At 52.9% G+C, this 24517-nt stretch overlaps 8 protein-coding genes; 4 read left to right on the plus strand and 4 right to left on the minus strand.

Moving 5' to 3' along the window:
- Positions 1 to 3272, minus strand: RCC_04137 (uncharacterized protein; the record flags this gene model as incomplete). XM_023769415.1 has 3 exons in its annotated part: positions 1 to 1592; positions 1641 to 3014; positions 3065 to 3272. 3 exons carry the CDS (start codon positions 3270 to 3272, stop codon positions 1 to 3), a joined length of 3174 nt encoding a protein of 1057 aa, XP_023625183.1.
- An 830-nt stretch (positions 3273 to 4102) lies between these two features.
- Positions 4103 to 5035, plus strand: RCC_04138 (uncharacterized protein; the record flags this gene model as incomplete). Its single annotated transcript, XM_023769416.1, has 1 exon — positions 4103 to 5035. The coding sequence occupies one exon, from the start codon at positions 4103 to 4105 to the stop codon at positions 5033 to 5035; it is 933 nt and encodes a 310-aa protein (XP_023625184.1).
- Positions 5036 to 5136: 101 nt separating this feature from the next.
- Positions 5137 to 8050, minus strand: RCC_04139 (related to MSH4-meiosis-specific protein; the record flags this gene model as incomplete). XM_023769417.1 has 2 exons in its annotated part: positions 5137 to 7632; positions 7679 to 8050. The coding sequence occupies 2 exons, from the start codon at positions 8048 to 8050 to the stop codon at positions 5137 to 5139; spliced, it is 2868 nt and encodes a 955-aa protein (XP_023625185.1).
- Positions 8051 to 9406: 1356 nt separating this feature from the next.
- On the plus strand, positions 9407 to 12064 carry RCC_04140 (probable APE2-aminopeptidase yscII; the record flags this gene model as incomplete). Its single annotated transcript, XM_023769418.1, has 1 exon — positions 9407 to 12064. One exon carries the CDS (start codon positions 9407 to 9409, stop codon positions 12062 to 12064), a length of 2658 nt encoding a protein of 885 aa, XP_023625186.1.
- Positions 12065 to 12750: 686 nt separating this feature from the next.
- RCC_04141 (uncharacterized protein) lies at positions 12751 to 14021 on the plus strand (the record flags this gene model as incomplete). XM_023769419.1 has 5 exons in its annotated part: positions 12751 to 12836; positions 12897 to 12913; positions 13018 to 13037; positions 13103 to 13296; positions 13397 to 14021. 5 exons carry the CDS (start codon positions 12751 to 12753, stop codon positions 14019 to 14021), a joined length of 942 nt encoding a protein of 313 aa, XP_023625187.1.
- A 640-nt stretch (positions 14022 to 14661) lies between these two features.
- RCC_04142 (uncharacterized protein) lies at positions 14662 to 15570 on the minus strand (the record flags this gene model as incomplete). Its single annotated transcript, XM_023769420.1, has 1 exon — positions 14662 to 15570. One exon carries the CDS (start codon positions 15568 to 15570, stop codon positions 14662 to 14664), a length of 909 nt encoding a protein of 302 aa, XP_023625188.1.
- A 1976-nt stretch (positions 15571 to 17546) lies between these two features.
- Positions 17547 to 21056, minus strand: RCC_04143 (related to serine/threonine protein kinase and endoribonuclease ERN1/IRE1, sensor of the unfolded protein response pathway; the record flags this gene model as incomplete). Its single annotated transcript, XM_023769421.1, has 1 exon — positions 17547 to 21056. One exon carries the CDS (start codon positions 21054 to 21056, stop codon positions 17547 to 17549), a length of 3510 nt encoding a protein of 1169 aa, XP_023625189.1.
- A 1563-nt stretch (positions 21057 to 22619) lies between these two features.
- On the plus strand, positions 22620 to 23993 carry RCC_04144 (related to putative trehalase; the record flags this gene model as incomplete). XM_023769422.1 has 2 exons in its annotated part: positions 22620 to 22985; positions 23037 to 23993. 2 exons carry the CDS (start codon positions 22620 to 22622, stop codon positions 23991 to 23993), a joined length of 1323 nt encoding a protein of 440 aa, XP_023625190.1.
- Between the last annotated feature and the right edge of the window lie 524 nt (positions 23994 to 24517).

The raw sequence follows: 24517 nt of genomic DNA on the forward strand, positions 1-24517 counted from the left end.
TCACAACTCCTCTTGGAATTTTGTCCCGCGACTCGGGCTTCCACCTTCGGCCGTCTTCGCCTGTCCACCAAAAGCGGGAGGCGGTGCAAGACTCTCGTCGAAATGGTCCCTGGCCTCTTCAAACGTCTCATTATCAGTCGTAGCGATCGAGTCACGACCGGGCTCTTCTCCAGCYTTATCTCCAGCCTTGTCTCCAGCCTTTGGAGTGGTGGTGCGAGAGTTGCCGAATCCCATCTTCTTCTGCAACTTTTTGGTGCTGCGAGCCCTACCGCGGCCTTCCTCGTCATCTGAAGAGTCGACGTCAGCCTTGGAGAATCGAGGACCAACATCTACTGGAGGGATGGTACGGGCTCCGGCGGCTTCGGGAATACCGGGTGACTTTGAAGTGGACTTGATGCCAGCGGGGGGAATGGTGAGGGCACCAGCTCCATCAGGCAGGCCAGATGCATCGGTAGTGGACTTTGTTGACACCGCGCTAGTCTCCGAGTCGCCTCTGCGCTGACGCAGCTTGTTCAAGAGTCCACGAACACCCTTCTCCTTCTTCTCGGGTTGCTCGCTGGAGGAGGATGGGACTGCGGTGCTGCTGGTCGCAACAGCAGACGCTGCTACGGGTGCGGTGGTAGCGGTGCTCGTCACATCCTTGGGTGCCTCTGCACGCTGTTCGTCCAGACGCGAAAGGGTCTCATCCGTCAAGGCAGACGTTGGCAAAGGGGCCTTGGCCGTGGCGGCAGGATCATCTGTCACCGGCGACGTGGTGACCCTGTTGGCAACTATCTGAGCATTCTCGGTTCCAAGACTGCCGACATGCTTACTCTGGGCGTCCAGAGTAGCAGTTTCATCGTCATCATCACTCTCTGGAATCTGCGATATGTGGCGTTCGAGTGCCGAATAACGGGTGCCGGTTTCGTCCGCTTCGTCGTTGTGAAGTCCGTGGAGACTTGGCTTCTGCTCAAACAGCGGGCGGAGAGGCTGCTCCTCGGGGGTGTCCACGACGGCGATCGCAGGGGCATCACCGAGGATTATATCCTCGGCGGCAGCAGTGGATGAAACCGACACGGGCTTCCATTTGCTGTCACTGACTTCCGAAGACGCGCGAGGCTTGGGCTCAGTCTCACGGATGGTTACTGGAGAGATGGGCATCGGAGGTGGAGTATCGTCTCTGGAAAGACCATTGTCAATTTTCTCTGGGTCAGACTCCTTGGTCTTCTCATCCGAGTGTACCACCTCGGCAATGGTGGCGCCAGCGGCGACGCCAGCCACGTTGCCAGTGTTGTCGGTAGTAGTTGGTGGAGTTGTGGCCGTCGTCGTCGTGGTCGGCTCAGTCACCTTGGTAGTGTCCTCGGCCTGCTCGGTGRCAAGCTCGCCAGGCGCACCACTCTTGCTGAATCTGTTCTTGAGTCTAGCAAAGACAGATCGGTGTCTCTCAACATCATTATCTGTGGCGTCCAACTCGTCGTCGTCGTCGCCAGCAGTACCAACAACGATGGCATCACCGCGGCTCTTGCGTTTCTCCTCCTTTGCAAGGCGCTTCTCCTCCTCCTTGCGAGCTTTTGCTTCCTCCTTCTCCTTCTGGGCAACGGCTTTGTCCGCATCTAGCACAGGTCAGCAACGTACACCTTCATCGGACCGCCTCTACACACCTTTGATCTTCTTAAACTCTTCCTTCAGCTGCTGCTTCTGCATGGTCTCCTCCATCTTCACCTTCTCCTGCTGCTGCTTCTCGATCCGCAGCTCCTCGTCTCTCGCCCGCCTCTTCTCAGCGTTGTCGCTAATCTCGTCAAGCGTCGGCTTGAGTCGTGCAGCGGCAATGGCCTCAATCTCGGCTTGGTCCATGAATTTGCCGCCGCCAATGTGCGTCTTACCCGGGTGCTCGGCACGCTCTTCTCTCTCCTTCTCCGCACGCTGACGAGCCTTGGCCTCCCACTCCTCTTGCATGGATTGTGACACTCTTCCCGTGTCTGCGTAAACACGCTCGTCCATGTCATGTAGACGAGCCGATACCCGCTTCTCAGCGGCAGCCATGACACGAGCACGGTCGGCCTGCTGCTTCTTGGCATCAACAGTGGTGACACCGGTGTGAAGCTGAGACATCTGCGTGCGAATGCGGGCGGCCTGCTCCTCGTCGTCGGAGTCGAGAGAGTCTGCGCCTTCGCTTGCCGCCCGTCTGCGTCCTGATCTGCCACCACTGCTGCGCATAGACATGCGAGACAGTCGCTTAGGCTTCTCTTCATTCCCATACCCGTAGTACTCACGGAATCGGGCTGCCTCGCCATCCTTGTCAATCTTGGCCAGTCGCTCGGCAGCAAGCTTGCGTGCAGCCTCCTGAATTTGGATGTACCGCATAGCCTCGACCTTGATATCAGGCGAGGTCGCTGATGCCTGGTTTCGGGACATGGCAAGGCCCGCACCCTCACCAGCACCACCATCTGGATCCGCCAGCATAGCGTCTCGGTTCTGGTTCGCGTAAAGCGACTTGGCCATGGTCATTGCGGATGCCTTCAACGCAGCTTGATGCCTGTCATCCTCACTCTCAAAGTGAATGTTGCTCGTGTACATGCCGCGATCGACCTTGCTGTTGACAATTCGCGCTGCCTGATTCGCTTGAGAGTTCCAGCCGTCGTTGCTTTTCATGGTGGAGGTGCGGTGAGAAGCGGTTGCGGCGCTCAATGCATTGGCTACCGCATTCTGAGAATCAGGGTATGCTGGTTGTGCAGGCACCGGGCTGGAGCCAGCGCGTTGTCGGCCCTTGTTCACGGACATGGTCGCAGCCAGCAGTGCTTTACTCTTCTGCTCGGCTGAGCTGCCCTGGTAGATCTCAGGTCCAAGGCCCTTGCTGCGCATAGCCAATGTAGCCGCCGAGTGACCGTCCTTACTGGCGGAAGCCTCCCAGAGATCCTGCATCTTGTAGTCTTTGGCGAGAAGGGCCGCCTTACTGGCTGAGCCCGCAGCAATGCCCGTGGTAGGGAAGCTGGGGAGATCTTGTGCTTTGGCGTACTTGAGCGATGTTGCGGCGCCTGTACAATCGTCAGATGTGATCTCTTGTTATGATTGTGGTAATACTGACTGCTCGCTGACAGCTTGCCATCCGCGTCTAGCACGTCCTTCTTTCGCGGCTCTTCCTCCTTTGACTCGCCATGCTTTCCATGACTCGTCGCATACAATGCTGCTGTGGATGCGGCATTGGACAGATCATGGCCCTTGTCGTGCTGATGTGCTGAGGGATCAGGACAGGGCACCACAGAGCCGCTATTGCTGGCTGTGTCGGCCGCCATTCGTGCGGTGTTTATGTGGAGAGTGCGGAGAAGGCCAGGGTGTTGACGTTTGGTATTGCTGAGATAGTAATGCCTCGCCCTCGCGATTTTCCCTCACAGCGGTAACGTTGCGGTTGATGGGTGAAACAGGTGGTATGGAGGTGCTCTGCGCTGTATAAACAAGGCAGCGGCGAGGGAGATGATGGTACGAGCTGGTTAGTTGGCGATTTGAGTTCGAGCGACGACGCCGACTCCAAACGCTCACCAGGAGGGAAGGAGCTAAGCTACGTCATTGTCGATGACGATTCAATGTGCTCCGGAATCGTCTTGATGCCGACAACGAATCGGAGAGAATTACATGGCACTGGCGATTCGTGGCATACATATYGTTCTACATCTACAACCATAGGATATATGGCAGCTCCAATAGAGCCTAAGGGAGATGGAACACTGTCCATGCTCGCGACGAAGAAGATGAAGCTCTGGTCACCTCGGCGACCAGGATCAATAGATCCAATGTGGATCCTTTCATCAATGCGTCGGCGGATCCACCCGGCCAGGCCCCATGCACTCGGTTGTGCGCCGACGGAGGATGAACACATGCCACTTCTTGTTGTTCTTGCTGTAGGAATGCAGGTAGGGCCGAAGGGTGCGCGAAAATACTACCTGTACATTGGATGACTTTGGAGTGATTCTACTGCTTCAATCCATGCAGTGACCGCACGATCAAACCGATCCACTTTGCATTTCCAACTTCCAGCTTTTCCTGTCATTTCTGCTTTGTCACTTCACCCTCCTCCCCATCTATCACCAGCAAAAATCAATCAGATCCTTCATCGCAGTTCACCACCATGACCACCTCCACCAACAATCCACAATCTCCCTCTGGCTTTGAGAAGATTGCCAACTTCCGCGATGTCTCCAAATCCCTCACATCACCCCTCATCAAAWCAGGCTTCCTCTACCGAAGCGCAAATCCGGACCAAGCAACACCGCACGACCAACAACTCCTCCAAGAAACCTACAAAATAAAAACAATCATCGACCTCCGTACAGACTCCGAGCACCTTTCCCGCCAAGAAACCAAAAACTCCCCTTCCAAGAAAGAAAAGAACCTCCCGGCAGACATCCCAATACTAGACTCCCTAACGCCATCAGAAAACGCCGCACCATTCTTCTCCGACAACCCCCAACCCTCCGGAGCATCCTACAAAACTGTAGAAATCAACTTCAATGGCTCAACTTACACCTCCGCCATGTTCTCCTCACTTTCCTACTATCACCAAGCCAAACTTGCTGTCCTCTACGGCTTAGGCTACCGCACTCAAGCCATCAAAATCATTGGCGAGAATGTCATGGCGAAAAGGGGTCTGACAGGACTAGCAAAGGACAGTCTGAAATTCTGCCAAGCAGAAATCAAAAGCGTCTTTGACATTCTATCCAACGAGGAAAACTGGCCAGTGTTGGTCCATTGTACTCAAGGAAAGGACCGGACTGGTTTGGTAGTGTTGCTTGTTCTTAAATTGTTACATGTCGAAGCGCCGGACATGAAGCGGGATTATTTACTCTCAGTGCCAGGTTTGTCGGGTGATTTGGAAGAGAGGATGAAGGCGATTAGTAGTATTGGACTACCAGAAGAGTTTGCGGGATGTCMAGAAGACTGGGTGCGGGAGATTTCAACTGAGATTGAGAGGGAGTGGGGTGGTATTGACCACTACTTGGAGGGCGAGTGCGGAGTACGGAAGGAGCAGGTAGAGGCCGTGAAGGCGATATTGAAGAAGTAGAGAGTCATCTATTCTAAGAGTACCCCGGGGTAGAACCTTACATGACCTCCAGCAAAGCGAGTAACTCTCTATCCGCCGGGCAGGCTTCGAGCTAGGCCTGGTCAATTTCTCCGAGACGAAACGACGTCCTTGGACTGCAAAACACTGCCGGCAGACATGCGAGTGAACGGAGATTCATCCATCTCAGTGGCATCGACAATCTCAATGCCATTCGCATCCCTCCAAATAGGCGGTGTTGGCTTTCGATGGCTTACATCCCTCTGCATGCGTTCAGGACGCTGTCCGTTCCTGGTGCTTGAAGCCGTTTCGGTGGTTTCTCGAGTCTTTCCATCGACAATTGAATACTCCTCTCCATCCTCATCATCTTCATCATCTTCATCTTCATCATCGAACTCACCAGCCTCAACCGCCCGTCCTTCTTCCTCCAACGCAGTCATCCTGRCCACAAACTCTCTCTGCAAATCTTTCAACCACATCTTCAATTCCTCATCATTCWTACCCCCATCCCTGGCTTGAAGTAGATGCTCCTTCAGATTCAGCAACAACTTTCTCCTCCTCGCCAATACAATACCCTGACTACGCTTCTGCTTCCTCCGAACCTGCCTCTCAAGCGCATAGGCCACGGTCTCGGCATGAGGAATCACATCCGGAGGTAGCGGAACAATTCGTGCCAGCTTCAGACCGTAGTGTCTCTCCTGCACAGTACCGGATGCGATTTGGTAGAGCATTTCCATTCGATCCTGCCCACTCATGTCCACTGCCAGGTGCAAGTTGATCACACCATTCCTCTCAGCCATGATTCTCGAGAGGTCTCTAAAGTGCGTTGCGAACCAGATCAATGCTCTGCTCTCGACCAAGGCTTCCGCAATAGCGAGCGCAATCGYCAGACCATCCCTAGTACTAGTTCCGCGACCCAGCTCGTCAATTATCACCAAACTGTCTCGATTGATGTTGTGCATTATAAAGGCCGTCTCCCGCATCTCAGCCGCAAAACTCGAAACGTTCGCTTCGATATTGTCATCGAGAGAGATCCGTGCGAATAGCTGCCGAATGATAGGGAAAGCTGCATAAGAAGCCGGCACAAAGGATCCGATTTGYGCCATGATGGTCATCAACGCAACAGAGCGAATGTACGTGCTCTTCCCGCTCATGTTGCAGCCTGTGATGATCTGGAAACGAGTCTGCTGTGTGGCGTAGACATCATTGGGGATGTACTTGGTGTTGTGGATCTTCTCGCGGATTGGGTGTCTCCCCGCGCGGATGGCAAGAGTGTCGCTCAAGACCGGACGAACATAGTCTTCACTTGATACAGCATGAGCAAATGCTGTGAGCATATCCAGCATTGCGACGCTCTCGCAGATGCGAAAGAGGCTCGACATGTGCTCTCGGACATCCTCAATCAGCTGTACGACAGATTTGTCGCTCATCAGGAGAACTTCCGTGTGAGCGTCACTGATTTTTTGGTTGAGTTTGATAAGATCGAGAGTCTGGCATTCAATCACATCCTTCTTTCGGTATGCATTGATGAAGATGGGCGGAAGATTTCGGTCTTCCAGCTCGTCTACCCTCAGACGAAGGAAGAAATGCCGGACATTGTCGAATTTGGTTTGAAGTGGCAGTGAATGCTCATCGCCTAGCTCTGCAATGTGCTGAAGAGCGTCTGTCATGGCCTCTTTGTATGTTTGTCGAGCCACATCGAGTAGGCCATTCACACCCGACTTGACAGCGTAGGTTCTCTGGTTGCGATAATCCAAAGGCTGCTTAGCATATGCGGTGCCCTCATTGATGACCTGATCAATCAAGACCTGGACGGGCTCAACATTCCCGTAGTCACATATGCTTCGGATGGAGATGAGCATATCAGAGCGCGACCCCGTCAGTGCTTCAAACACCGGTTTGACGAGGCCAACAAATTGCTTCAGTACGATGACATGATTGATTGACTGTTCAATGACCTTCAAGCTTTTCTGGGTCGGCAGCATGATGAGTTGAGTAAGTGTTTTGTCAGCGTCGAGGAATGGTTTCAGGTTCTGTCGAACAGCAAAGAACATTTCTTCCTTAGTGCTCAGCTCCTCCACGGCTTCGAAGCGCTTGATCAATGTCTCCGAACTAGTGATGGGTTGGAGAATGTTGCTTCGAAGTAGACGAGCGCCCATTGGAGTGAGCGTCTCGTTCAGTAGACCGAACAGACAGTCTTTCGACTTGGCATTGTGAAGGTTTTGCACCAGCTCCAGCGACTTGATCGTGGCGAGGTCGATCATCATTGAACCTTCTGATGGCTCATACTTCATTCGTAGCGAATGAAAGGGAAACATCTTGTTGTTGGCAAGTTCTGTGTACTTCATGACAGCGGCAAAGCAGCAGACGGCGAAGTAGTTGCCAGTCACCGCAGTCTTGATGGTGTTGACGTCTTGAGAGAAAGCCAGCTGCTGGATGTACTCAAGCCCGGTAGTCTCAGACCAGTAACGACGATCGAAGAGCGCGATGTTACTATCAAGATCTTCCTGGATGCTGTCCTCCAAGATGGAATACAGCTTCGACTTTGGATTTGACGARGACGAGACCACGAGAATAACAGTCGGGCTGAATACGCAGAGCTAACAATGTGAGCATGAAAGTATTAGTAGAACGAAGTGGGCATACCTTGTGAATGGTCCGGACATATGTCTGACTGTCGCTGAATTGGCTCAAGACCGCCTCGCCCGTGTCCAAGTTCAGGAACGCCATACCGACTGACGGAGACACGCCGCGACTCTCACTCACGGCGCACACAATCTCCTGATTCTCGACTCCCAGCGTAGAGAGCCCAGTCCGTGGCCTGGCGGTACCAGGTCTTCCGGTGCTAGGACGTCCAGTTCGAGGCCGCGAACCAGTCGCTGTAGTGTATCCATTGGTCGTGTAGAACGGATTTGACGTGCTTTCCYGATATCCTGTTCCAGTGGTGTACGAGGTGGTCCTCCTTGTAGACGATCGCGCTGAGTGCGATGTCGAAGGCGGTCTCCTGTAGGATTCCATGTCGTGTGCTGTGATGTCGAGAACAGGTACGTCAAGACGTGAAGTGGAATGAAAACTTGAAAGTCGAAGAGGAAGGCACGACTGAGAGTTTGACCTCACCTCTTCTCTCAAGGAGCGTCCTCACGGTGATGTAAATTCGTATAAACTTGTCTGGATCAAACCGTCTACACCTACGGGGTCATCACTTTGCAGGCTTTCTGGCCGCAGTCGACGATGAGTTCACCAGGTGATGAATTGACAGCATTGTGAAACATTATTAGCCAGGAGTAGTTCAATTTGTTCCAGAGTCTTTATGGAGTATCAATCACTGAGATCATGATCCCCTCAAACGCAATGAATGAAGTTTGGTCTTGCAAGGGGACGAAGTATCGTCGTAAACGTCCAGCAAGCTCGCGAGTAGGAGACATTGCCGAGAGGACTGATCTTGCGGTTGTGAAGGGAATTTTATTACGTCTAACAGCCCGGCGATGCCATGTATAGATCATCTGATGGGGCTGTCGAATTGCTCATCGAGGTTGGAAGCTTGTTGGTGAGAAAGAGAGGAAACGTTGGAGATGGAAATTTTCATGCAATGGATGTTGACAGGAAGGTATGCCGAGCCTTGGCAATTCGTGAGATCAGTCTTTGTTATGTCTGGCATGTGTGTGTAGAACGTGATATGGGCGCCAGACTGTAGATGGTTAATCTCCGAAATGCAGATAGGCATTGTAGAAAGATTGCTTGGTTCAGCTACTTGCCATTGATATAACTCACATGAACTCTACTTGGTACTAACCTCACAATCAAGCGATGTTAGATCACGGGTCCGATATGTTCAGACCTTCGCGTGCGTAGCAGCATCGTTTCCGCGTGCTATTCAGGCGTATGTGACAAGCATTTTGTGTGTTCCTGGCATGATGATATGATCAGTCCGAACATGTGAAAGCTCGGCCCAAGAAGCTTCGAAGTTCGTCCACGTCAACGCCCGGACGCTTGTTTCGCTGGCGCATTGCCGTGAGACACGACGCGCATTCGCAATTCCTGTAAATATCCCTTCGCATGCCGTGAGGAGCTTAGATGCGTCCTCTTCATTCACTTGCGGCGGCGGGCAGTGGGACCCTTGCGCTGGTGCAAGCACAGCTGCGATGCGGGACAGCGGGAGGAGGGGCACGATCGATCGTGCAGTACCAGAAACACGAGATCAGACGAAGACTCACCACCACCACTCCGACCGCCTTTAACCGCCATCAGCAGCGGTCCTACACATTAGAAGCTGCCGCACGACTACGCACTCCGACCGCACGATCCTCACCCTTCGCACCCTCCAAACGACTCCCTTACGCCGCCACAAGACATTGCTCTCACCGCCGCGCAGCCATGTGTCGGGGTCACCGCGATGCGGACGTGGCAGATGCCAACATGGATATCAGCAAAGGTCGTGAGGTTCTGCCAAAAAATGTCAAGCCATTGCACTACAACMTAACCCTCGAGCCCAACTTCGAGACGTTCAAGTATGATGGTACGGTCGAGATCGAGCTGGACGTCGTCGAGGACACTACATCGATATCCGTCAATTCGCTCGACATTGATATCAAGGAGACCAAGATCACATCTGGCTCTAGTGTGATCTCCTCATCGCCCAAGATCACCCATGATGACGACTCGCAAACCACCAAGATCGCATTCGACCAGACCATTCCCGCCGGCAGCAAGGCTACCCTGACACACAAGTTCGTGGGTACACTCAATGACAACATGGCCGGCTTCTACCGTTCCTCATACAAGCTTGAGAACGGCGAGGATGCCTACATTGCAACCACACAGATGGAGCCCACCGACTGCCGTAGAGCTTTCCCATGTTTCGACGAGCCAGCATTGAAGGCCACCTTCACCGTCACTCTCATCGCCGACGACAAGATGACTTGCTTGAGCAACATGGACGTGGCCAGTGAGAAGCAGGTGGATTCCGCAGTTACGGGCAAGAAGCGCAAGGCTGTGACCTTCAACAAGACGCCGTTGATGTCCACATACCTCCTTGCTTTCATCGTTGGCGAGCTCAAGGTACACGAGACGAACACTTTCCGCATTCCTGTACGAGTCTTTTGCACACCAGACAAGGACATCAACCACGGTCACTTCTCTGCTGAGCTTGCTGCCAAGACATTGGAGTTCTACGAGAAGCAATTCGCTAGCGATTTCCCCCTACCGAAGATGGACATGGTTGCTATTCCTGATTTCTCGGCTGGTGCCATGGAGAACTGGGGTCTGGTGACCTACCGCGTTGTCGATTTGCTCCTGGACGAGAAGAACGTCAGCGCATCAACCAAGCAGCGTGTCGCCGAGGTTGTGCAGCACGAGCTTGCCCACCAATGGTTCGGCAACCTGGTTACTATGGACTTTTGGGATGGACTCTGGCTCAACGAGGGTTTCGCGACATGGATGTCCTGGTACTCTTGCAACATCTTCTACCCCGAGTGGAAGGTTTGGGAGGGCTATGTCACCGACAACCTGCAGTCTGCTCTTGGTCTGGACTCCCTCCGCAGCTCGCACCCAATCGAGGTTCCTGTCAAGCGTGCGGACGAGATCAACCAGATTTTCGATGCCATCTCTTACTCCAAGGGTTCAWGTGTCCTTCGCATGATCTCCAAGTATCTCGGTGAGGACATCTTCATGGAGGGTATCCGTCAGTACCTCAAGAAGCACGCATATGGCAACACTACCACCGGGGATCTGTGGGCTTCACTCAGCGATGCCAGCGGCAAGGATGTTGAGCGCATCGCTGACATTTGGACCAAGAATATTGGCTTCCCAGTCGTGACCGTCACAGAGGACGCAAAGGCCAACGAGATTCATGTAAAGCAGAACCGCTTCCTGAGAACCGCCGACGTCAAGCCAGAAGAGGACCAGACTCTTTTCCCCGTCTTCCTCGGCCTGCGAACCAAGGACGGTGTCGATGAGGAGCTCACACTTAACAAGCGTGAGCAGAGCTTTAAAGTCCCCGATCTTGATTTCTACAAGCTCAACGCAGATCACTCTGGCATCTACCGTACTTCCTACAGCCCAGAACGCCTGCAGAAGCTCGGTCAGAATGCCAAGGCAGGTCTCCTCACCGTTGAGGACCGCGCAGGCATGATTGCTGATGCAGGCGCCCTCGCCGCTGCTGGTTACCAAAAGACCGATGGCCTCCTCTCACTCCTCAAGGGCTTCGACACTGAACCAGACTTTGTCGTGTGGGATGAATTAATCTCCAGAATCGGTACCGTCCGCGCAGCCTGGACGTTCGAAGACGACAAGGTCAAGGACGCCCTCAAGGCCTTCCAGCGCGATCTTGTCTCAAAGGTCGCACACAAGCTTGGCTGGACATTCAAGGAGACGGACGGCCACATTGAGCAGCAATTCAAGTCGCTCATGTTCGGCAGTGCGGCCGCCTCTGGTGATGAGAAGACCAAGGCTGCTGCGCTCGAGATGTTTKWWWWKTWMWKCTCYGGCGACCRCSSMGMTCTACACCCCAACTTGCGAGGCAGCGTGTATGCCGTCGCACTCCAATTCGGTGGCAAAAAGGAGTATGATGCGCTGGTCAAGGAATACGAGACTGGCAAATCTAGCGACGAGCGCAATGCTGCTTTGAGATCTCTCGGTCGCGCCAAGGATCCCGAACTCATCCAGCGCTCACTTGCATACTCCCTCTCCAAGCACGTCAAGGAACAGGACATCTACCTTCCACTCGCGGGTCTCCGAGCACACAAGGAGGGTATCGAGGCTTTCTGGGCTTGGATGAAGGAGAATTGGGATCTGCTTCGTGAGAAGATGCCGCCTTCGTTCACTCTGCTCGGTAGCGTCGTGAGCATGGCTACTAGCGGATTCACCAAGGAGGAGCAGTTGAAGGATGTGGAGAAGTTCTTTACGGATAAGAGTACCAAGGGTTTCGACAGGAATTTGGCGCAGAGCATCGATGCTGTGAGAGCGAAGATCAGCTGGATCGAGCGCGATAGCAAGGATGTGGAGAAGTGGTTGAAGCAGGAAAAGTATCTGTAAAAGGCATGCAAGGCAGATGGTGTAGATGGGATTGTGTATCGGATGGGGTTAGAAAAAAGGACTTTGCCTGGCGCGTACACAATGTAGACACATATCGCTGTTGCAGATTGCAAAGCAAACATGAATGAAAACAGTATTTCACTCCATCGATCTGACACTATGATTTCTTTAAACAAAGCGACACTCCATCGAGAGGCACCAACGAGAAGACTGTCTTCGCTTGCCGCAGGACTTTCTTGGACATACGAATCGCTCGATGTCATTCTCAGCATCGATGCTACACCGACGATTTACCTCCTCTTCGCGGTGGATAGCATGACGTCTCGTGTCGGCCCAACTTCGTAGTCGCTCAACTGCTCGTGCGGGTTACCCCATATGGTGGTTCCGGGGAGCGTGGGTCTTCCCCATGACTGATCATCATTCGGTGGGGTGGAATTCACGAGGACATGGTCAATGGTAGCAGCAGTTTGAAATGTGTTATACAGCGATGAAAGCGTGGTATGAAAGTGAGGTGACATCTGATGTTCGAAGAGGAAGGTTTACCTTAGTACCGATGCCGATCAGCCTCGGCCTGATCGAGTGAACAACCTCACTTTTGCTTGGTCAGGATTATCAACACAACATCAACGCAGGAATTCTGTTTATAATCTTTAGTCCGGGGATTACTGTATCTCACCCCAGCAATCATGGCTTTCGCTGCAGCGACTGCGGTCCAGCAGGCTTCGACCCACACCTACACAGCGAACTTTCTCACTGATTGGTGCATTGGGAGGTATGTATCAACACCATCGGTCCTTTCTCGTCCTCCCAAGCTGATGATCCCGGCCAACAGCGTTCCACACGGAGGAGGTCAGTTGGTTTGCGGAGTGTCCAAGGGCTWTTTTGCAAAGCCTTCGTCTAGCTCGCCGGTGCTCTCGGGATACATGCTAACTGGTCATATCTTCGCCGTTCAGTGGTTTGCTCCACCTTCATGGTAATACATCATCGTTTGCTTAGTGATGTGAGATCAAACACTTATATACCCGTCTCGCTTCCCAGAATGTCGTCAAACTACACTTCAACACCACCCTCAAGAAGCAGAATCAACCTCATACCTTGGCACTGCATCTCGACTTTCTAAGACGCACCGACGCCGGCAAAGCAACCTTTACGGTCAAAGATGTCAAGCTCGGACGTCAAACCTCAGTTGTCCAGGTCACGCTCTCTCAAGGAGAGCGTGAAGAAGTTGTTGGGTAAGTCCGAGGGAGAATGCCGTCCTTGGATGCACCTAGGTATCCCAATTTCCCTCGCCATCAACGCAAGATATCACTAACACTGCATTTMTTCCTTCAGGTACATCACCCAAAGCAACCTCGCCGCCGAAAAAGGCATTTCTTTCAACACGAACTGGTCTCCCCATCCCAAGCGAGTACCGCTAACCTCCACCAAATCTCTCGAATCCGGCCAAGACTCCGCATGGGCAGAACTCCCCGAATGGCCCAATACGAAATTCCGCAAAGCCACTGGTCAAGTCCGCTCCTGGTTCCCTACAGCCGGCCAACCCGCTCAGAACATCTACGATCAATGGATGTGTCTCCGAGACCCTACCGAACGCTGGACGAATGAGAAACTTGGATTCCTAGTCGATCTCTTCCCGCAAATCTGCGAGGTCTTTGTTTTGAACGGTGTTGATCAATACAGCCCAACACGCGCATCAAAGGAGGTTAAACATCTCCCCTATTGGTACCCGACTCTGMTCTTGAATCTAGACGTCAAGAAGGCGTTACCGGAAGAAGGCGTCAAATTTCTGTTTACGAGACTGCAGACTAAGGTTATCAAGAATGGGAGATATGATTTGGAGATTGTGGTAATGGATGAGGAGGGCGATATTGTGGCTTTGAGCCATCACGTTTGTTTCGTGGTTGGTGCGGAGAGGAATACTTCTGCGAGAAGAAAGCCGGATGCTACGAAGCTTTGAAATTGGTGCAGAGTGACAGATGTATGAAACTTGTTGTGTTCCTGGCGTAGACCTCTTTGACACCCTACTAGTGTTTCATGTTGATCTCGTTTGAAACGACACACACCCGAGACCACCAATCTTTTCCACTTGCGTCTCAAGCTAATCCTCTGCCATCCACGTCAGCCACAAAGCGCCAAGAAAACGATCGCGGGACTTGTCAAACAGCACATTTCAGGATGATTATAGGGATGACAATGAGTCCATGTGGGTGAGGTCAATGATGATGTTCGTCTCGTCCACATTGCAGCTAACAACCTTGCTACACTCCAGATGATAAAACGCCAAAAGCGCCTTGAATAGTATGATGAACTTCCATCCTGTTCTCCATTTCCAATCCAATCCAATCCAATCCAATCCAATCCAACCCAATCAATATGTGTTACGCCTTTCTAGCGCCGGGCTTTCAAAGGCTCTCTCCCCCATTGAGTGACACTGAGCGTCGTAATTCGTAAGGAAAGTACAGCAGTTCGTAAATAGCGATGAATAGCAATGCAAGTATCGTCATAGAAAACGCTTTGTAGAATCGAACAAAGATGTTGTGTGTGTTGTGTTGTGTGGTGTGGTGTGGTGTGGTATGATATGATATGGACATGTCTGGTCATATCGACAAGGCAGGCGATGCCTCTTCGATCTTCTCGATACGTTCTTGTTTCAATGGTGGTTCCTCTGACAGCGTCGATGATACGTCTTCGACTTCGAGCTTTCTTCTCTTACCCTTGGGTGCCGGGTCCAATGGTGTTCGGCAGTAGGTGACGGTCCGGGTCACTACTTGTCGGACGTGTACTTTGCCAGGTTGCCCGATGGCATCGATGTTGGATTCTTGGGGCGAATATGTTGCGCTCCATGGTGCTGCACTGAGCGGTGTGGAGGAGTATGGTGATGGCATTGACTGTGCGGATGTGAGAGCTGGAGAGAATGGCGATTGGGGAATGCGTAATCGTCTTGGMGTCCGGGCCGATCTGGGTGCAGGTTTTGCAAAAGGAGATGGTGGGATTATGATTCGTGGTGACTGTGGTCGTGAAGCACCATTCGATGCGGCACTGCTTACAGAAGCAACAGTCCGCTCGGTTGATGTTGATTCGTAAGATGTGTTGCGAGAGAGGGCGGATTCTGTTGACCCGTACGACGTATTCCTGGAAACAGCAGGCTGGGATGCTGGTGGACTGGTTGATGGCTTTGCTCCAGATACATCAACGATCTTGTCAAGAGGCATTTCGAAGCTTCTGTCGAAGGTCTTGTCGTTGAAACTGAACCGCATACTAGTAGCGGAAGCTGGACTCATCACAGCGGGAGACATGTTCTTAAGAAAGTCCAGGTATGCAGATGGAGGGGTAATGGGAGTCTTGAGGGCATCTTCGCGCTTCATAAAGCCAGGAGAGGGTGCCATGGGACTCAGCATTTCCGAAGGAAAAGTTCCAGATCCGGGAGTCTGCAGRGAAGATACAGTGCTTGCTCTCTTATCGAACCCCGCGGCCATCATCGTGGCAGTGGCAGTTGCAGAGGCCATTGTTGCTTGTCGTTGTTGTTTGCAAGAATGGGGGTGACCGAAGAATCAAATGAATGAGTCGGCAATGACAACCACCCTTCTCTTAGGCCTGCGAGCTATGGTAAGCTATGGCCGGTGAAGGGATGCAGAGTGGAGGGGTGTGAGGTGCAAGGAAATGCACGGATTAAAGCGAGGTGGGTTGCCTACCAGGATGTCGCCGGTGCTTCAAAAGTCAGCACACAGCACTACTGTGCCCCAGGTGGTGCGTCCGCGAAGGCTGAGCGCAGAGCTCGCTGCAGAGTCGAAGCGCCTGCCTTAGGTTATTCTTGGTGCGGGCGCGTAGAGACGCAACGACGAAAGTGTTTTTGCTTCCGTTGTGAGGTGATGCAACCGGCGCGGATTGGAGCCAATGGGATCCTGCTCCAGGGCTCCGGTTCGATGATCAAACGGCGTTAGAAGCAAAGTAGAAGCAGTGCCGCAGCCTTCAAGACGGAATGTGATTCGCGGCAAAGCTGTGGGCGCTTAGCTGGGCAGGGTGTTGACGGGAGCTGATTGGACAATATCCTGGTGGCGATGTTGGTTGCGAGCGTCGAACAACAACCAGGTGGAAGCTGCAATATTTGCCGTCGGAGCGTCCTTCCACGCCAGAGAAGACTGTTATGATGATTGGGATGTGATGTGATGTCGTGTTCTTCCGTGCTGTTCAGACTTTCGGCGCACATGTAATCCCAGACCAGAGGAATGGGTCAAGATTAATCGCGGATGAGCGAATCGGAATACAGACGTCGGGACTTTAGCTCGCGCTTTTTCCAACGAGTGGCCGGCTTGGTAAAGTTTAAAAAGAGTTCGAGCGAAGTGTGCTGAGTGGTGAAGAACGCATGAGGCACGGCAAACGTGACTTTATCATCTCCAGGTTAAGCGCTGCGGGATGAAGAACAAAGAACAACATCCTACAAGGAGCGACACCAGCGTCAAGAACAATCCATCGTAATGCTTTGAGAACCCGTGGATGGGAGAGAGAGGGTGCTCATCKTTCGTAGGCGCGCGTCTTTGCATTGGAGAATATGAGCGGCGAGACGCACTACTCTATCTGCCGCCCTTGTCAAAAGAGGCCGCAGCCACTAAGCTGCTTCGTACAGGTTGCACACGCTGGCGTTGTTAGGGTTATATTCCTTCGCGAGGAAAGTTCCAACAGACGCCGCAGAGGGCGGCGAATCGCCAACCTGGAGATGAATCCTACRGGAGCCGATGGTTGGATCTGAACTGCATGAGGAAGGATTTTTTGCCGATTGCGAACGCACGCGAAAGGCAGCGCATATGCCACATGGAGCCACGTTGTTGTATCTGGGGCGAGACATATGCGAATTGTTCACCGACTGGCCTGATACCGCTGCCTTGCCGCTGGAGCTCGAGCAAACGTCTTGCATGTGGCATCTCAATGCATCATGCCAACAAAGGCTACCACATCATCCGGTGAGAGCTATGGCTAGCTTCTGGCTCACCGGTCGACTGGCTTTCCTTCTGATGGAGGTATTGGCCTGGCAGTCATACCGAACCGGCGGCAATCGTCCTTGCAACCGATGCCGGTATTCTCATCTTGTGAGTCCCAATCAATGAGACATGTCATGTTACACTGAGCTCTGATGGTTTGGTCGTTTGTCGTGATGGTTCTCGTAGGGTCAGGGTTGGGGTAGTGAAAGAGATCGCTGCACAAGAGTGTCCTCGATGCTGTCCAACTTGTTGGAGATTTTCGATGATGGTAGAGGCCTGCATATCGTTCTCCTTGTGCGCGATTCGTCAATTCGTCAGAGGCTTTCGTAAAGGCCTCTTGTTTGTAAGATGAGCTACGTCGCTTGGATTCGAGATTATAATCTTCATCATTGGGCATCGATTCACGGCGAGCAAATTCGACAACACGCAAAGGCAAACATCACAATGGCAATGGATGCTTCAACATTCGAGTTCATACGTGTTACATTCTTTTTCTACATGCCCCATCACTCTTTCCCCAACCCAAAGTACCCCTTGAACCTATCATTCCCTACTAGCTTCTCATTATGAACGACCTCATAACAAGCCATCAATAACCTCGGGAAACGATGGCACCAGTAGCTCAGATAACCACCCGCCAGTGGCCCGACCAGCTTCTTAACATTAGGTGGCATATCCTCATAATGGTTCTTCTTATTCCGCAGCGCTCTCAACAGATCCAGCAGACGATTACCGCTGTACTTTCTCTGTTTACCAAGCGTATCCACAAAGTGACGATCGAGCTTCGAAAGGAAATCAGCACGGTCAAATGGAGCGCCAATAACCTCCTCGGCGCGATTCTCGAGTGCACAGAGCGTGGGTGAGTCGCCAGCATAACCATCATCATAGGTCCCGCGTGGCTCGCGCTCAAAGTGATCGGAAACGTCGCAGAGGAATGCTAGACGTTTTTCAGCAGGCCAGAAGTAGGGATGGTTGAGGACGGCCTGTGCGGTTGGACGATGCTCGGGCAGATACTCGAGCATGGAACTGATCAGCTGCATTGGCTCGTACGCATCGCTCCACCTCGACAGAGCATCCATGTTCTTCTTATCGCGCTTGATGTTGAGTTCACGTAGCTGCTGCCAGCCATTCTCATCTTCAAACGGATGCACCCCATCAGTGAGGACCCAGAAGAAGAGACATCCAAGCGAGAAGATGTCGGCGGCGCGCTTGACCCCACTGACTCCGCCAACCGYAACCCCACTGTCGCTGTTGGTTGGGGTGGTCTGGCTGTGTCGACCTTCATTCTCTCTCGGTTGAGATATGAGCTCAGGAGCCTTCCATCCCGAAGTACCCGCATTGCCAGTAGGATCGACAAGTGTGCTGACGTTTTCTGGCAAGTTCTTTCCAAGTCCAAAGTCAGAGATGACCAACCGTGTCCCGTTTGGCTGAGTTCGTTTGGGAAAGGCAACAAGGATGTTCTGTGGTTTGATGTCGCGATGGATGATGCGAAGATTGTGGAGATGGCATAGACCAGCAGCCAACTGCTGTAGAGTCCGCGTCATATCTTGCTGGATGGCGAGCTTGAGCGTTTGCATTTGCTGATGTCTCTCTTCCGTCTTGGCCTTATCTGCCTCCCAGACTTCGAACAGACTGGCCTGGCATAGCTCTACGGCAATGTAGAGGAAGTGATCATCCTTCTGCTGGCAAAAGTAACGAACCACGTTCGCGTGATCGTCGCTCTGTTGCAAGAATGAAACCTCTTGTGATGCCAGTTCGTAGTACTGTGATAACATGCGCTTGACAGCGACGTTACGTCCTTCGAAAGAGCCCTCAAACACAATCGTACCGCAGCTACCTTGACCAATGACCTTGTCGGTGTGGATGACTAGACTGTTGATCTGAAGGGGACCAGAGACTTGAGGGCTCTCAGAAGCGGCGACGCTGATGATCTCCGCCGGCCGCGCGACCGGACCGGGCGGAGTCGTCTGCGTGGGTTGCGTGGACGGCGGCACCGGGGTTCCCATTTTCTTCGCTCGGGCTTCAATATTCGCCAGCTCTTTCTCCTTTTGCTTTCGGCCAGCTCGTTTCCCTCGTGTGGCTCGCTTCTTTGGAGTCTTCTCGCCCATCTCCTTTGCGAGAGATTCCTCACTCGCAGCATCGGGCTCGGGAGACTCGTCCGGATCCGAATCCTTGCTAGGCTCTTCGAACCGGACCTGCGTAACCTTGTCTTCTTGAGGGAATATGGTTTCCTTTGCAGGTTCTCCCTCGCGAATCATTGTGGTTTCTGGAGGATGAGTTTCAACACCAATGACAGAGTCGAGGGTTTCGGCAACAGGAACGACCACGTCGGATCTTGCTGGCTGCCTGATTCTAAACCCCTCCAGTCCATGCTGTTTGTACACGAAACCGCAGCCAAGGGAGCCGAGAAGAAGCATGACCAAGATAGACCACATTGTAATGTTATTCTCTGCACGAACCTCTGGCGGGAAGAAGGGCTCGACGTTGACATCTCCTGTAAGTTGATCGGTCGGAGGAGAATCGATCGTCAAAACATTTCGACCATCAACAAGGCGAGTCCCGGACTCGTCAGGCTCGAGGGGCGACAAATGATGCACACCCATGAATTTGTTGTTTGCAAAACAATCAATGTTGCACACGCTACTGGCATCAGGTGCTCGATCCGTGATGGAAGGATACATTGCTTCTGAAAGCGCGTACCAGCTGCCCGCTTCAGTCCGGTTGACAAAGACGCTGTCCTCATCCTCCAGCGGAGTGAGCTCGTTTGGTGGTGGTCCGGCGGGTTGAGGTAATATCACCAGGGACGTGTCGCTGGAGAGGTCACCATTCGGACGGACAATGTCAAAGACTCTCACAACTGGGGAGGAGAAGGTCTGGACGTAGCTCKGTTTGTCAGGCACCGGCTTGTATTTGGTGCCTTTGTTCAAGTCGACACCCAATATCTTTCCGTCATGTTTGGAATAAACATATCTCTTGTCCATGGTCTGGGTGTACTTGCTGCGGAGATCAAGATCCCGGTTGTTTGGGCCCCATTCAAAGTACCTGACGGTGTTGATCGGTTCTCCCGTGTTCCGGTCTTGAATGCCGATTGTGTACTCAGTACGCCCCAAGGTGAGGGTCCCACGCGCTTCGCAGGCATCGTCGTCCAAGGCGCCCAGCGGATCAACCCTGCGGCAGCTCCTGTCATCTGGATTGACGATTGACCCAGCGGAGCTAAAGGTCTGGAGGATATGGCCCGTCGCGACATCCACCGTGTACATTGTGTTCTTCTTCTCCGCAGTGTAGGCGACTGATGGATAGCCCTCGCCAGCATAAGGCGACATGTCCGCCAATTGCTTGACAGTATACCCCAGCCTCTGCAGGCGGAATCCCGGGGCCTGAATGTAGACGATGCCGTCTTGACTGGGTTCCACGATGAAGATGGGATCTTCCTGTTCGACGCCATCATTGTTCCGCGTCTTGTTACTGCGATGCCGCACCGTCTCCACCATCTCTTGATCGGTCTCCAGGACCCATTTCGGAGCGCCGGTTTTGCGGTCGCGGGCGTGGAGTTTCCCGTCTACAGTCGCCAGGAGCATAATGTCCTCGACTTGCCAGTCCTGCAAAGACCGCGCCGGTTGTCGCGAAGTGAGGCCGGCGCTGGTGGCCGACGTCCACGGTGCAGGAGGTGCYCGAACAGCCGGGTTGTTGTTCTCGGCTGGAGACACAGTCGCAAGGGCGCGCTGGTTGGAACGGGAATTCCGCGCATTGTTGTCATTGTTGTTTGTGTTGGTGTTCTTATTTTGGTTGATGTGTTGGTTGTGATAATTGCTGCTGTCGCTTACAGCCGTGTGGATGGTGTCCCATTGCTGCGACGCCGTATTGACGAGGTCGCCATTGTTGGGGTGATTGTAGTACTGCGGCTGCTTCTGCAGAGCGGCCGCGGCAATGGGCGCGAGGAGGGAGAGGAACAGAATGTCGCGCACTCGGAGGCCGCCGTTCACGCCATGGGAGCCTGGGGGTCGTCCGGGCGGCATATTGCCATCGACGACGTGCTCATGGATATCCTCGCCGAGGATGCGGTGAGGGGGTTGAAGCCGGAGGGGCCCGGTGATGGAATGATGGAAGAGGCCTCTCGAGATGTGAATGTTGACGGTGCCTTGCTGGCGTGGATGGGTGTGGAGGTGGCAGCGTCAGCGCGGGGGGCTACTGTTCTTTATTGGAATTTGGTCGGCACACAGAATGAGACCCTGGCTTTGGCCTATTGCTCCAAACCTTCCTTCGTCAGCGGCTGGTTTCACCTTGATCTGGTTTGCGCGTCTTGCACACATCAACTCCTCGTGCATTTCATGGCACTTCACTTCGTCCCCCGGCCGACCTGCTCGTAGCAACGGGACCTTCTCACCTCTCTCACGCGAGCGGTCTGCTCTGGCGGTTTATATTCACCTGTCAAGAAAACGTTCGGCCACCGATTCGAACTGACGWGATGCCAATGGCTGGCGCGGGTGCATGCATACTGCAACCTTATTCAATCGCAGACAAGGGATTGCTCACGCACAACCGCTGCGAATCACCCCGGTTGTGGCCGCGCAAGGCGCTTCCGTGCCACCGCTCCTTTGTTGCTGGAACGCGAAGCCGCTCCGCTCTGCCCTGCGTTGCGGCACAGTACTCCGCCATCTCCGTCCTGTCTTCGTAGCAGCTCAAGGGTCGCTGCACAAGCACGGCAAACGCTGATTGATGGTGGTGGTCTCCCGTTACTGCCTGGGTCCCAGAGCCGGGTTTCCAACGGACGCCGTCTGTACGGAGGTTGTCTAGCCAGACCTCCAGGACCGTTCCGGCGCGTCGCCGACAAGGGCATCCCGGTAGGTCTTCGGATGAGCTAGGTTCACCACGCTGACACCATGACTATACGATCATGATGTCGTGCTACTCTCATACGACAAGCCAAACACAACCGAGTCATCACGCCAGTCAAGCGTCGGAGGACTCGAAGAACAAAAGGCTACCTAGGGACGCCAACGGGCTCCAGAGTTCAAAACTCCATAGTACAAAACTTCGTCTTGATGTGACTACTCATTACAGGATCGCGTGAAGTCGTCGCTACAAAGCACATGCCGCAACGCAGTCAGCCCCGTTGCAGCGGTGGCATCGACCGTTGTATAGCCATCACGTTGCCTTGCAACGAGACCATTGCAAGCGATTGGGACCGAGTATAAGCCGTCTCGATGACGATTTGACAAACAGCTCTAATAGTTTTGGAAAGCATAGACGAATCTCAAGTCGTGAGCATAGGCTATGGTCTACAGTATAGATAACATCACCTGATGAATCACCCAGGCAACTCCTGGCCGACCAAGATCTTATCATAAAGACAATCAACCAGCCCATCGGCTACCAAAGCATCCCGACTATTTGAGGTCGACCCTTCAGAATGCTAGGCCGCGGCATGAAGATGAGTCTTCATCCTGAAATATTGTATACCAATGCCAAGAAAAATCCATCAAGGTCCCTTGTTCAGCGTTGGCATTTCTTAGCGTTCTGTATCTTCCTTGGAAAAAGAACTCACGCAGAGAAAATCCCGAAAATGGAGCATTGTAAGCATGAACGCGATGTCAATCGGTATTCGAGCGATCCTGGCATCCTCAGGGACATTCTTGGCACTGCTATGCTTCTTCGCAGCTGCAGTGGTAGCCAAGAATGAGAATGGGAGTAGACAAGCTTTATGCTCGAATGCAGTACCTCTCTCGGTATCCGCTCAATGTCCGACCACTGGCACTCCACGGGAAATCGAGAAGTCTCGACTCCTCAAAAGGATCGATCGCAAAAGGGGAAGGTGGGATAAGCATCATCCCCGATGGGAACTACTCGACGCTCTTAATGCCTACGACGCATACGAGCAGCACGCAGGAGAGGAGATAAAACGGTTCGAGGGGCTGTATAAACACGTTCCCACAAAGCACAAGAAGGTATGCTACATCTCCCTCTTTCTATAATCTCCCRCTCACAGTGCGGTCAAGATTCTTGACTCAACCATCAAATATAATGAGAACTTTGGTCTTACCCGATCTACGATCACGGTCAACGCGCATCTCTGTCKAGAAATTGTCGACCATGGGCTATCGTTCTACAATATTTCACGAGCCGAGCTCAGCGCCTTCGCAAAGGAAACCTCCAAGACCACCAAATCCGCAGTCCACCGTTCTCACGTAAGCCAAGCTCTCAAACACATGGTCCGAGACTGGTCACACGAAGGCCACGCAGAGCGAGTCGGCACATTCCCTTACTTCATGGACGCTCTGACCACTCGCCTCCCCTCCTCCGGACAAGAAACCTACTCAGTCCTCGTCCCCGGCGCCGGCCTCGGAAGTCTTGCCCACGAGATAGCCCATCTAGGCTCTTACATCCACGTCACGTCAAACGAGTTCTCCGCATACATGAACCTCGCATACAGATACCTAGCGTCCTTTACCACAACATCCTACCAACCACTAAAGATCCACCCTTTCATCGAACCCTGGTCCCATGCTCGAACGCGAGGAGACCTCTTCCGCTCCGTCACAATAGACTCCTCTCCATCTCTCATTGGAGGGACCAATACCCTCTTAGTTGAAGGAGACTTCACCTCTCTCTTCCCCTCACACGAGAAATACGACGCAGTCGCAACGCTCTTCTTCATAGATACAGCGCGGAACATTGTCGACTATCTCGAGAAAATCTATCACAGTTTGAAACCTGGAGGGATGTGGGTGAATGTGGGTCCGCTATTGTACGGGACAGCTCCATTTGTGCAATTGTCGCTCGATGAGGTTATCAGTGTGGCGGAAGCGATCGGTTTTATCTTTGAACACAGAGGTGAAAGGGATGTGCTGTATAATTTCAATCAGAGTACACTCTACAAGCATGGATACGTGGCCCAGTTTTGGGAAGCGAGGAAGCCGGTGGAGATAGAGGCTGAGGGCCAAGCATGGTGGTAGATGCCTGATGGAAGCCAGAGTGTTGGATTTTCTAGGCGATGCGACGATAATGGGCCTCTCTAGATGGAATGTCTTCTCTGGTGGACTCGTTCGGATCGTCGAGATGAAGTTCAATATCAAACACCCGAAGCACGAGCCAATTCGCGTGGAGGATATGGATCCACCATGCTATCAATGCCGGTCCACTGTACGTGCGTTAGCGATAATATATTGCAATGCAATATGTTACGCATGAGTCAATGCAGCTGCAGATGCATCGGGAGACTGCACCGCGGGCGGTTTTCGTCAGCCACCTCCCTCCTATCGGTCGGTCGGTCACTTCGAAGAATGGTTTGTCTGCCAGCAAGCGGCGCCGCGTGCGAACAGCGATTGCTTTTCTACCAATCGTCGCAGTCGGGATAGTCGGAATGAACAAGATTCTGTGACTTTGCAGTGTGGAGACGAAGTGGAGTCTTTTCCTGCATGGTGTATCCTGGGGTTGTGGATCTTCGTCAAGGACCAGGCGACGTTTCCGATCTGTGACT

The sequence above is a fragment of the Ramularia collo-cygni genome (assembly GCF_900074925.1).
Source record: "Ramularia collo-cygni strain URUG2 genome assembly, contig: RCC_scaffold05, whole genome shotgun sequence".
Lineage (NCBI taxonomy): Eukaryota > Fungi > Ascomycota > Dothideomycetes > Mycosphaerellales > Mycosphaerellaceae > Ramularia > Ramularia collo-cygni.